At 40.4% G+C, this 13,495-nt stretch overlaps 1 protein-coding gene across 3 annotated transcripts in view; it reads left to right on the plus strand.

Annotated features, from left to right (window-relative positions):
* The window catches only part of kif26ba (kinesin family member 26Ba), a 97,512-nt gene that overhangs the window by 56,222 nt on the left and 27,795 nt on the right, over window positions 1-13,495 (plus strand). For 2 of the 3 annotated variants that reach the window (XM_079854009.1, XM_079854010.1), the window contains exon 5: window positions 9,501-9,684. In XM_079854009.1, coding sequence (XP_079710135.1) covers window positions 9,501-9,684 — 184 coding nt within the window. Of the gene's footprint in view, window positions 1-4,913; window positions 5,290-9,500; window positions 9,685-13,495 lie in introns of those variants that run through there. The other variant, XM_079854011.1, reaches the window with a different exon arrangement.

Consider the following 13,495-nt stretch of genomic DNA (forward strand, 5'->3'; position numbering starts at 1 on the left):
TCTAGTATGCGCAGTAGGTGAAATATGTTGCCCTGCTCAATAAGTATAGACCGATCGGGCTGTTTCTTTGGCCTTCCACTGCCATGGCTTTGCCTATGCTGACTCACTAAGGCAGCATTCCGATTCAAAGCGCTCTATTTTTTGCTTGAGCGGTCTCAGCCTCTGTGGTTTGTTTGATGATCCAGTGAAGAAGCAGCTTGGCTGTCTGGGAGAACCTTATCTGCAGAAACAGCCTCCGAGCACTGTACAATCTCACAGGTCAGAATTGTGGGGATTTATATGGGTCCAACTTCTCTGGTTATGCTCTATTTTAGCATCTTCATCCTCTTGACAGTGAAATCTTCACATACTCTTTTACTTACAATTTGCTGATTATTTGTCATTTATATGAGCGTATAAGAATAAGAACTTGATATGAACAAATGAATGGCACAGATATGTAATGAAAGACAAACTTTAAACCATCGTGAAATACTAGAACTGTTTTACAGCACACTAATGGGTTTATTTTTTAAGTACTACAGAAGCAAAGCCAGCGAGGAGAGAGCTATAGGGGGAAATAAAATCATTTTAGAGTTAAAAATATGTTTGGGAGAAGTCATTTCTCATGGGATTGCTCTGATTAACCCTAATCTGAGCTGGCTGACGTTAGACCCCAAAATAAACGCTTCTCAGCCCCGTCAATTAACTCATAATGGCTCATTAGGTATTCCAGATACTAACTAAAGTAAACAGCTTCATTAGCAGCAGATCTGTTGAAATCGGAAAACTGTGGCATCGTTTGGCAAAGGGGCTGTGCGGAAAGATTAATAAATTAGTGATTAATTTTCAAACCAGGCCCAAAACCTAAACCATGTAAGAAGTATGCATACAAAAGAGGCTGAGAGATAGTGCCAGTCAAGCTTTTAATGAGTGAGGCGTTTAATTAGAATCCCGGGGCTATGGAGTTCTGCTAATTTAAATATGAATAACCATTGCGAGTTATGTTAGCTACAGCTTAAGTCTGAAGGAATCAGCAGCATGCTGATTATTTTGCATCTGTTCATGTTTTTTGGCTAATTTTGCCCACAACCCCTTGCGCTATATGGAAAAGAGAAGTGCAAATTCTGGCATTCTGAAAATGCAATTCTGAAGCTACAATTTTAATGAATGAATTTAAAGACAATGAATTGCAGCCTATAAAAGTCATATTCAACAATTAAAAAACATTTTCAGATATATATTTCTAAATACATTTCAAAATATAAAAAATGGCCCAAAATAAATAGCAAATATATTTACATAAATACATTTTTTAACATTGCTTATATTTTCTAATATACACTATTGTGGGTGGTAATTTTCTTAATTGTCTTTTAAAGAAGTCTCTTATGCTCACCAAGCATTTATTTGATCAACAATAAAGAAAAAATCACATTATATTCTAAAATCTAATTTATTCTTCTGATGGCAAGAATTCCATTGCTATTCCAAATTCAGCCACAGTCTTAAACTCAAAACTCAAAAGTATGAACTTTCCCATTACTAACAAGCCAGACGGCAACATAGTGTCGGTCCAGATCCGGCCCATATCTGGTACGCGTTAAATCCACATGTGGCCCGGATCTGGGCCGACACTAAGTCAAACTGTCCATCCACTGAAAACCCATTTTAATTGTTTTACTTAATGAGGCTTATCGGCATAAACGCCCATATATATGTATCTGCTACCTGTTTATCTCTCTTCCCCGCTCACTCTCATTATGCAAGCGAATCCCCTTTAATCTGCACCATATGGGAAGAATGCTGACTAATTAGAAGCGATATGTAACAGACATTTGCGTTGTGTATGATGTTAAAGCTTTAGGGTGTGCGATATAGCAGTGGGAACGCTATGGCCTGCCTCTTTCATGCTCTATGTTTGGGGTTGAATCTCTATGCGGCGGCTCTGCAGCTGTGGATCAGAGCAGGATGTATGAAAAGTGACAGGGAAATTAGACAACAGCCCCTCTGACACAAAGCACCGCCAGAACACAACTGCAGGTTGAATCGGGCTGCAGGCTTTTTTTTTTTTTTTCAGTGCCGCTGCAGTGAAACGGTGTCACCCAGAAATGTCTAAGGATGTTCTGAGTCCTTTGGAGATGAAGGTTGTTTTAAGGACAATAGGGAAGTTCAGCTCGGTATTCAGTGTTTCTGGCTACACAGAGAGCTGACGTTCATACGGACATTATTAGCCTACTGGGTAGGTCTGACCCGGTGGATTACTCACTTTGTGCTTTGGCTTAACATGATCTAAACATAATCTTTTGTGTCTTCTCAGTCTTTTGTAGAATTTCTGACTTTAGTGTCTTTCTGCAGTATTATTATGAAACAGAGACCTATTAGAATGCTGTTTTGAAAGGAATAGCTCATTCTGGCCCTGTTAACACCTGATATTAAGATGTGTTTTGGTCGATCGGATCACAAGTAGACGAGGGAAACGCATTCCCGTTTACACCCGGTGTTTTAATCCATCTCTATTGTCCACTTTCAACCACTTCTGTCCTGATTTCTTTGAGGGGAGGGTCTATGGGCAGGTAAATGTATGGGCTTTTTTAGATCTTTCAATCTAATGGACGAAATAAGCTCACATAATTTATAAAAGAACGTGGCTGGAGATGACGGAAAACATACGGAGAGCATCAGCTTTCTTTTCTTCTCTGATAGCCGCAAGACCACGCCAAACGTGGTGAGTGAGTGTTAGAAATCAGGAATTGTGAGAGAATATTGTGCTTGGTACGTTTTTTATCTTCCATCCAAACTTGGGTCTTTACCCGAAAAAATTTAAATCCCGACTGGCTAGCGCGCTTCCCATAATGTTTAAGCATTTGGTCAATGGGCATAGAGTAGGTGGTCTTTTGTGGCTGTTCGAATGCATACGACCACATGAACGTTTACACTATGAAAGCAATCCGGTCGAATGTGTTTTCGACTACCTCGAAAACACGAAGTGATCGAAAGTGGACAAACTTAAAATGTTTTAGACCCCATTTACACCTGTTTTTAGTGTCATCCACATGTGATCCGATTGACAAAAATGCATCTTAATACCAGGTGTAAACAGGGCCTCAGTATCTCTTACTCACTCTCATGTCATTCAAAACCTTTCGTTCTTCCATGGAACACAAAATAAGTTTTTTGGAGAATGTTCCTGTTTGTACAATAAAAGTCCTTGTTTGTGTTATGCAAAAGAAAGAAAGTCATACAGGTTTGGAACCACATGAGTAAATAATGACAGTATTTTCATTTTTGTCTGAACTATCGCTTTAAATCACGAGGCATGTAGAACCAGTGACATTACTGCCATTAAATCCAATGTAATGCATCTTGAGGTTGCACATATCTCAAGTCTGAATTCATTTTAGAGTACAATACAATTTAGAGGGATCTTTTATCAGAGGTAACTGTCTAAGTTATGCATTTCAGAAATGTACATAATTATACAAAATCACAGTTGGCTAAACATTTATTTAAACAATGTTATAATTTAAGGCAGAAACAATGAGCTCATTAAAGTAATGAATACTTGTTTTTTAACAAATGATTATGACATTTAGCAAAATTTAGCATTGGTGCATGTTGATTAAGCGTATAGGACAAATTCATATTGACTGTTTATATGGTCCTTTTTGGTCCTTTTTGAAGAACTACAGAACTTCAACAAATGTATTGACCTGAATGCACTGACACTATTGGATGAGAACTGAACTGAGCTGGATGATGATGTCACTTTTTTTCTGCAGAGCTGCTGTATAGATGAAAGGAACCAATTTAATAATTTATGATCTTTACAGCAAGTCAAGTCAAGTCAAGTGACCTTTATTTATATATCGCTTTTATAGTGATAACAGGAAAATAATGCAACAAAGTTTGTTTCAGCTGGACAGCAGATCTACATACAACAGTGTATGATTATGATTCAGGCAGTATTACAGGTCAGAAGTCAGATTGGATTGGAACATTCAGAATATTATCCAGTTCCATGTGGTTGAAGATCGGAGTCACGGCGGTATGGAGACGGGTTTGTTGAGGATCAGTCCTGATGGCTGTCGTGTCAATGAGGCCTTCACAGGGGAGAGTCTGACACAATCTCTGCTGACACTTCATGGATGCGTTTTGGTCGTGTTTAGGCGCAGGTCCACCATCTGATCTGGATCCGGTCCTGATCCGGCTGACTACAGTAAACCTAACAGAGAGACTAATACTGCCGTAGATGCCATTCTTCTCATGATGTAATGAGTACATCGGGTGTTATAGGAAGTGTACAACAGAACTGAATCAACACTGAACTGACTTCAGCTGAAGACTCTGTTTACTTTTAGAAAAGCTGCTTTGAAACAATCTGTATTGCATAAAGCGCTATATAAATAAAGGTGATTTGACTTGACTTCAATGCCAACCTCTTAAAGTCATACATACTGTACATGTCTTGATACAAATTTTCCTTTTTTTATTTTGCTGTTTTCATGTCTTTAGCTTCCATTGAAGTTTAAAGTTAAATGTCTCCTTTTAACATATTTTTTGCCCTCATTCTCATCGGTGCAGCCTAAAACACGACCACTGCTGTCTGATTTTCTGTAACAGTATAGAAAGTGAGTGCAGAGGTGCCAGAACTCTGGGTCCAACTTTACTGTTGCCTGTGGTGTTGAAAAGAAATCCTTGGAGAAGTGTGAGGTATGTTACAGATGGAGAAAGTGAGAGAGAGCGAGAGAGAGAGAGAGAGAGAGAGAGAGAACAAGACTGTTGCAGAGATTGAATAGAAGACATTATCAGCTGAGCACAGGGGCTGAGAGGCGGCAATGTGATGTTGTTCCTGTCGGTGTCTTTCCTGCATCCTGTTTGGATGTTCTTAGCTGGTCTCGCTTCATCTGGAGCCTGGACATTATTTCCTGGTCAATGTAATCAGAGGAATAAGCCAAACAGAGACATGGAGGAGAGAAACTGAGAAAGAAGTGTGAGGGAGAGGAAGAGAAGGGCAATGAACGAGAGAGAGAGAGACATGGGATTGGAGAGACGGAGCGTAGGCAGTCGGGAGTGCTCAGGTGTGGGAATTAAGCTATCTGCTCGCTGCCGAGGAATCGCTTCGATCTGCTGCGGATACATTAAAGGAGGAACTCTTAACATTATCTACCAACCACATAAACCACAACATGGAGAACTAATGGATTCATGATGAGCTGTCAAACTCCACATTCAATCTGGTGGATACTTGTTTAAGAGGGAAACAGAACTGGACAATTAGGGGTCCTCGACCTCCTAAATGATGGACAGGTGAGAAACAAGTAATCTTTTTCTCTAGCCTCACTGGACATAAATGTCCTACTAGTGCTGTCTGCCAAGGTGAGCGTTACTATGCAGTTTGCTCAAATAATACAATCAGATAATACAATTCTCTTACATTTTTGTCTCAACAATCTCATTGCATTCAATCCATTGTTGTGTTGTTTAACATGCTATTGCTAGCGAAATAGTTAATTTTAAAGAGATTTGTTTGGAGCTAGTTTGGTGTATAGTTTTATTAGGACTGACTTCAGTTAGGAATTCGACTACTCAAGGTATCTGAGTTTATATGAGTCTATATAGTAGAGTTATGTAAAAACAAAACTCAAGGTTAAGGTTTAGAACTGACATAAGGCCCGTTCACACCAAGGTCAGTAACTATAACTATTCTAATTATTCTAACAATATCCTTAGAATCACTTTCATAATGATTTTTTTTTTCTTCAGTTGTATAAATAAAAGCATTGGCAGCCAATCAGAATCCATCTGACTTTAAAGAGCTTAAGCATTCAAAGTGGCTTATAATAAACAGAACGTTATTGTGCGTTTGTGTGGATGCTAATATGCTTATTGTTATAGTTTTCCTTCTTGGTGTGAGCAAGCCTTTACTTAAGTAAAATGTACATAGCTAATGCCTCCGTAACCACCCTGAAAGCCTCAGCAATGCCATAGCAATGTGTGGACAACCAGAAGACCATAGCATCTGTATGGCAATGCCCTGGAAACCACACAGAACACCCTAGCAACACCCTAGTAACATCATTTCAACGTGCTGACTACCAGAAGACAACAGCAGCTGTATGGCAATGCCCCGGCAACCACCCAAAACACCCTAGCAACACCATAGCAATGTGCTGACAACCAGAAGAACATAGCAGCTGAATGGCAATACCCTGGAAACCACCCAGAACATTCTAGCAACACCATAGCAACATTCTGACTACCAGAAGACCATAGCAGCTGTATGGCAATGCCCCGGCAACCACCCAGAACCCGGAAAACCTTAGCAATGCCACAACAACATGCTGACAACCAGAAGACCAAAGCAACTGTATGGCGATTTCCTGGCAACCACCCAGTACACCCTAGCAACACTATAGCAATGTGATGACAACCAGAAGCGTAGTGATGTGCTGACAACCAGAAGACAACTATACAACAATACCCTAGCACAGTGGTTCTCAATCCTGGTCCTGGGGACCCACAGCTCTGCACAGTTTGTATGTCTCCCTCATTTAACACACCTGATTCAGATCATCATCTCGTTAGGAAAGAGCTCTATGAACTGAACTGGGTGTGTCAGATAAAGGAGACATATAAAATGTGCAGAGCTCTGGGTCCCCAGGACCAGGATTGAGAACCACTGCCCTAGCAACCACCCAGAACACCATAGAAGACCATAGTAACATGCTGACAGACAGAAGACCATAGCAGCTGAATGGCAATACCCTGGCAACCACCCAGAACACCCTAGCAACACCATAGTAACATGCTGACAACCAGAAGACCATAGCAAATGTATGGCAATGCCCTGAAAACAACTAGAACACCCTAGCATCACGGCAGCAGGTTTTGATCAGTTTATGTAGTTATATTTTTGACTGAGCTTTAATTTAATGGCTAGGTCATTTTATTTTGTGTTTATATATTACGTTATGTGCTTATATGCCAGTTAAGATGGCTTAAGGTGTATGTATGTTGTACTTTTGTGGAGATGATGATGATGAGGAGAGATGTTTCTGTTTCCTAAATTGGAGTGTTCCTCTAAGAAGCTATTTAAAGAAATCTCATTAACGCCTCTGCAAAATAACACAATCTCGGCTACGTTTGGTTCAAGCCAATTCAAGCAAAGTGTCCACTTAATTTTCATCCAGTTTCTCTCTTTACATGTTTTGGCTTTTAACAAGAATCATTTCCATCTATTCTCTTCAGGCCTTTCTCAGGCAGGTAACAACGAACTGTACACTGTTTGTTTATGTAGGACAAGATGGCTCAAATTAGAAGCATATGGCAGAGACAACAGTTTGCGTCAGACTTTATGAGACCATGATTGTCAGCTCATTAAGGTTTTGGTCAGTATGTTCGTTAAAAGTGTGTGTGTGAGAGAGAAAACTGTTTCCTGACATTAATGAGTGTCACAATAATTACCTCGCTTTGCACTTCACACAACGCCTTGGAGCTCAGCCATGTACTTCGTCACAACCCTTTAGGGGCTACACACAAGTTTTACACACAAACAAACATTCCCCTGACAATGCATCCAGGTGATAATTTGTCTCATTTCTGAGGAAGTTTCCTCTTTCTGTTGGCATCCATAGTGCTGATGATTTCATAGCTAGCACAGTAACTGTATCTCCAGACCTGATTTATACACAAACACTGAGTGTTATTATTACTTCCAGCTATATTTTCACCATCTCTTATCTGCCAGGATGTTTATTATTTTTACCTCGTTTTTTCCCCTTACAGTAACCACTTCGCTCCACTCCTCTCAACAGAAATTTGATCAGTTCGCAAAATATTTTCTTTGCTTTATCAAATACTGCAGCACGTCTAAACCACAGCGCTCAATTTCTTCTACGATAGCCAAAGGCTGAAGGTGTATTTTTTTTATATGATGTGAAGTGATTTTAGTGCTGGGGGACCTTAAAACGTGAGCTATTTTTCTCTTCTGCCTGTATCTTTGACTTTGAATAGATTTGCACAGTTTTGCAAAGGTGGAGAACTTCAAAATTAATGATTGTGCCTCAAGGTACTATAACACAAAGTGAACAAACTGGCATTTTCCTTTTGCTAATCTGAGAAAATAAGACTCACACATCTTCTGAATCTTTTGGGAGAGAGTTTGCAATGCCTTTGGACGTCTGCATTGAAGTTTGGGGAGTAGAACTGTCCTTTCGTTTTGTGTGCAATGTCTATTACCTTACTTGCTCTGTACAGTTGATTAACGCATGACTGCAAGACGAACCACCAAGACCTTTAAAACATGCACCCAAACACAAGAGACCAGCCCTGCTGAAAAAAACTGCTTGGACCAGCATGAATTTCAAGGCGAATTTACAACCCCATTATGAAAATATTTTCACCCTGAGGAGACTCTAAACCATTTGGAGTTGGGAACACATTTGTCTATATATATCTATAAATTCTTTAGAGGCAAGCAAACATAAATCTTGAGATATCTTACCTAAACATGGCCTCTCAGATAAGATATATTTGGCCTGGAACAAATAAATACATTAGGGGCTGAAAAAACTTTTTTTAAAATCTTTTTTAGGTGCCCAACTACAGTTTTTTCACATGCCATATTTTCAGATCACCACTCTCTTCATCCCTGCGGCAAAACCCTCATGTGTTTTCATGTTTGACCACTTGAGGTTATTTTAGTTTTGTAAACTGCAATTTCAGCCTCCATCATCTGAACCCAGATCCAGTGGGAGTCTAAATGAGGCTGTGATAAGCCTGTGCACAGATATGTTTGGTCAGGTGAAAATGCTGAACTGATCGATACTCTTCTAAGAGCCAATTGAAACGGTCTCTAACAGGCTGCGAGACCACGGTTAGAATCAATCGACCCTCACTTCTACCGCTCCCAAGTCAAAGCCAATCTCAACATCTCTTCAAACACTAAATACACAAGAATTTCACCTGATGTCCATAGGTTTGGACATCAGGTACAATCATTGTGGATTAACATATTTACTTTGGTTGCCACTGTGCATGTGATTTCTTGATGCACTGAGAACTGAGTTACAATTTGGACCCCATTTGTAAGTACAGTGTTGCGGTTAATAGGTGGCCAGTTTTATGGCCAAACAGATATAATTCTGAAATGTCTTAAGAAATGTCTGTGAATGGCATTGAAGACCTTGCAGATGTCTCTTTTCTCTTCTGATTGGCTGTGACTTGCATGTATTGAGCAGTTAATAATTCACAAATGTTCATTAGTGTGTTCTGAGATGGACACTAGAAATGTACTGAAAAACATAAACTGTACCGCTTCGCTTGATTGCTCACAAAATCAATTTAGGTCTGCATTGTTACATCTGAACGTTCCAAGCTGTATTTTATTTGAAATGCAAAACACTTCCTTGAGCAAACAAAAACTTGGAATCAATGTAAACAGTTGAGAGATCGTAGTGTTTGTACATGCATACACATCTGCTCTAGTTTTAACTTGGCTTGTGTTTATTTATCCACAGGGCTGCCCAGAAATTGAATCTGTCTTCCAAGAAGAAGAAGCAGCGTCCTGCGCCCCCCGTGGCATGTGATCCACCCCTCTTTCCCACCAACTTCAGTGGCATCCTGCAGGTGTCTCCACCTCCCGCTCCGCCCTGCCTCTTACGGGCAGTCAACAAAGTCAAAGACACTCCCGGCATGGGCAAGGTAGGATCTGTAATAATATATCAAAAAGGTCTGCATTTAGCTCTAGTTATTTTTCTTTTCTCTTTTCTCTTGTTGGTTAAGTGTGTTTTTCACCAACATAGGAATGCGTTTGCAAGATAAACAGATTCATTTCAAGACCTTATCAGTGCTTAGAGAAACATGTTTTTGGAGTTTTTAATCTTTAACATTAGGCTGCCGATGCCTCACAATTGTATATCAACATCTCATCCTTTGGACCAACTATAGTTTGCCATTTATTTTCACTTCATTTTCCGGTTTTAAAATTGCAATTCTGCTACCAGGAGTGGGGCTCAAAACACACAAGGACATTTATCCATTAGATCTTAAAGGAGAACTCGGCAACTCTAGCGAACTCTAGTCACTTCTTCGCTGATTTTCCCTTTTGTTGTCGCATGTTTTCCCCACGAGCTGTGGGGGGGCGTATATTTCACAACACGGACGTAAAAAACTCACTTGCGGCAGCCTCCTCCCCTTCTCTACCGCTGCTCATGTGCGTTTGTTATGATCGGAGCAAGCCAACTGTATCGTGTGGAGCTATGTCTACCGAGGTGGGTAATCTGGTAATACATCATACATGCGTGTGTGTTTATGTCGAATTGCCGTAAAGCAATTCGTGTTTGGCGCTCGCGCTCGTTCTCGTTCTCGCTTCTCACGAGACTTCCAATTTCTGTCTTACCGGGACGGCAGTCCCCAAGTTGCAAGGTTGGTTTTCCACCTGGGAACGCTGGGGGGAGCAGGGAAAGTCATCAATATCACCAGAATAGGTTGTTTAACCATCCAAATGATTTCTAGACAGTTTTATTAAGTTAAAAAAGTTACCAAGTTCTCCTTTAAGTCCAGCGCCTTAACCACTCAGCCATTCTGGTTATTTAGATGTAATATTTCCAGTATCCTTAACTGCTGTTTAAGTTCTGATGAGATGGGCAGGACTGGAGTGTTCATGGTGTGTGATGGTCTGTAGTTTCAAGGTGCATTTCAAGAGCCCGTTAACTAAAAAAAAACCCTGCCAATGACATAATCAAATGAGCAACCGAAGTGAGGCAAAACAGGCACATTTTAATATAAAAAAATTTGTGTAAACTATTTCTTTTCTCTGAACAAAATAAAAGTGCCTTCAGTCTAAATTTTGTGACACAGTCATCAGAAAACAGAGATGGCTGAGAAATGTAAGCATCAGATGTGTGCTTTGGCAGCACGTGAGAACATATTGGGCGGATGCGAAAGAGTTTTGCCTGCAGAATGCATGCAGAGATCACAGGTGAAAGTGTTCTGTTCAGGAGAGATGCAGTTGAGGAGCAGTTTAACATTCATGAACGTAGGCCTTTGATCTTATATTCTACATTATTGCGCTGACTTCTCACCTGGCTGGTCCACAAGTCACTTTGTAATACTAAAAACCCATTTGTTCTTCAGAATCACTTTGAGAAACTGGTTTGTTGACGACGCAACCACATACAGCAGGATTACTATGATGTAATTTAAAAATTACAATCTACCAGGAGTGGGGTTTGAACCCACGAGGACATTTGTCCATTGGATCTTAAGTCCAACGCCTTAACCACTCGGCCATCCTGGTCACTTTGCAGTGCTTGCACCCCCTTTATTCTTTCTACAGGTGCTTCACAGCCAGTTTGAGACAACCACATACTAGCCTAGAAATCTAGACGCACCCTAGCGGCAGCAAAATTTATTTTGCAGCCAGGGTAGTCTAGCAACTCTCCGTTGACTTTCGCGCTGGAAAAACCTAAATTGGGTCCGGCCAATCACGTCGTGTATAGAGGCGGGGCGGGCTTAACATGATGACGACAGAGTTGCGACGGTTCCCTGCTAACGTTACTTGAAAACAAAGAAGAGTTGCTGCTGGAGAACAGTCTTTCAAATCGGCTTTGGCCGCGACTCTGGAGGACTTGGAGTTAAGTTTTTCTTTGAGAAAAGAGCAAAGAACGGCACTTAAGTCATTCTTAAAAAAGGAAGATGTGTTCGTAGTTTTGCCGGCCAGATTTGATAGATTCAACTAACGTTAGCTCCGCTGTTGGGAAAACGCTCTGGTTGGTTGAAGCGCTGTCCTATTGCTTGCAGAGGGAATTTGAAAGACAGCCGTTTATCCCGCCCCTCGGATTGAGCCGTGTCTATGGTGAGTTGCCAGACCTAACATCTTGATGTAGGTCTGGCTTGCCAGGCTAACCACATACTGTACTGCAGCATTACTATAATATATTTTTAAATTCATAATTCATAATGATCTACCAGGAGTGGGGTTTGAACCCACGAGGACATTTCGTCCATTGGATCTTAAGTCCAACGCCTTAACCTCTCGGCCATCCTGGTCTCTCTGCACTGCTTGAACTCCCTTTATTCTTTCTACAGGTGCTTCACAACCACTTTGAGAAAATGGTTTGTTGGTAAATGCAACCACATACCGCAGCATTACTATAATATATTTTTTAATTCATATCCACGAGGACATTAGTCCATTGTAATACTAAAAATACACAAGTCACTTTGTAATACTAAAAAAAACCCTTGTTCCTCTGAATCACTGGTTTGTTGGTAACACAACCACATACAGCAGGATTACTATGATGTAATTCAAAGTTTACTATCTACCAGGAGTGGGGCTCGAACCCACGAGGACATTTGTCCATTGGATCTTAAGTCCAACGCCTTAACCACTCGGCCATCCTGGTCATTTAGTGATGCTGATACTCTAAGAAACCAGTTTGTTAGTAACACAACCACACACAGACGCATTTAATAATACAACCACTTTGATAATCTGTTTTGTAATGCAGTAATGTGAATCTTAAAATTCATAATGATCTACCAGGAGTGGGGTTTGAACCCACGAGGACATTTGTCCATTGGATCTTAAGTCCAACGCCTTAACCACTCGGCCATCCTGGTCACTTTTCACTGCTTGAACCCCCTTTATTCTTTCAACAGGTGCTTCACAGCCAGTTTGAGAAAATAGTTTGTTGGTAAATGCAACCACATACCGCAGCATTACTATAATATATTTTTAAATTCATAATGATCTACCAGGAGTGGGGTTTGAACCCACGAGGACATTCGTCCATTGGATCTTAAGTCCAACGCCTTAACCACTCGGCCATCCTGGTCACTTTTCACTGCTTGAACCCCCTTTATTCTTTCTACAGGTGCTTCACAGCCAGTTTGAGAAAATAGTTTGTTGGTAAATGCAACCACATACCACAGCATTACTATAATATATTTTTAAATTCATAATGATCTACCAGGAGTGGGGTTTGAACCCACGAGGACATTCGTCCATTGGATCTTAAGTCCAACGCCTTAACCTCTCGGCCATCCTGGTCACTTTTCACTGCTTGAACCCCCTTACCGCAGCATTACTATAATATATTTTTTAACCAGGAGTAGATCATTATGAATGATCACATACAGCTTCTGTAATCGCAGCATTACTATAATATATTTTAAAATTCATATCCACGAGGACATTTGTCCATTGTAATACTAAAACTACACAAGTCACTTTGTAATACTAAAAATCCACTTGTTCTTCAGAATCACTTTGAGAAACTGGTTCGTTACAACCACATACAGCAGGATTACTATGATGTAATTCAAAGTTTACAATCTACCAGGAGTGGGACTTGACCCCACAAGGACATTTGTCCATTGGATCTTAAGTCCAACACCTTAACCCCTCGGCCATCCTGGTCACAACATTGTGTTCTTTTTTTCCAGCCATGTTTCAAGTGGCTGATTTTGCTAGTCTCATCTGTACATTTCAGATCAGTAAACCATT

Source organism: Squalius cephalus (assembly GCF_949319135.1).
Source record: "Squalius cephalus genome assembly, chromosome: 20".
NCBI classification, from domain to species: Eukaryota; Metazoa; Chordata; class Actinopteri; order Cypriniformes; family Leuciscidae; genus Squalius; species Squalius cephalus.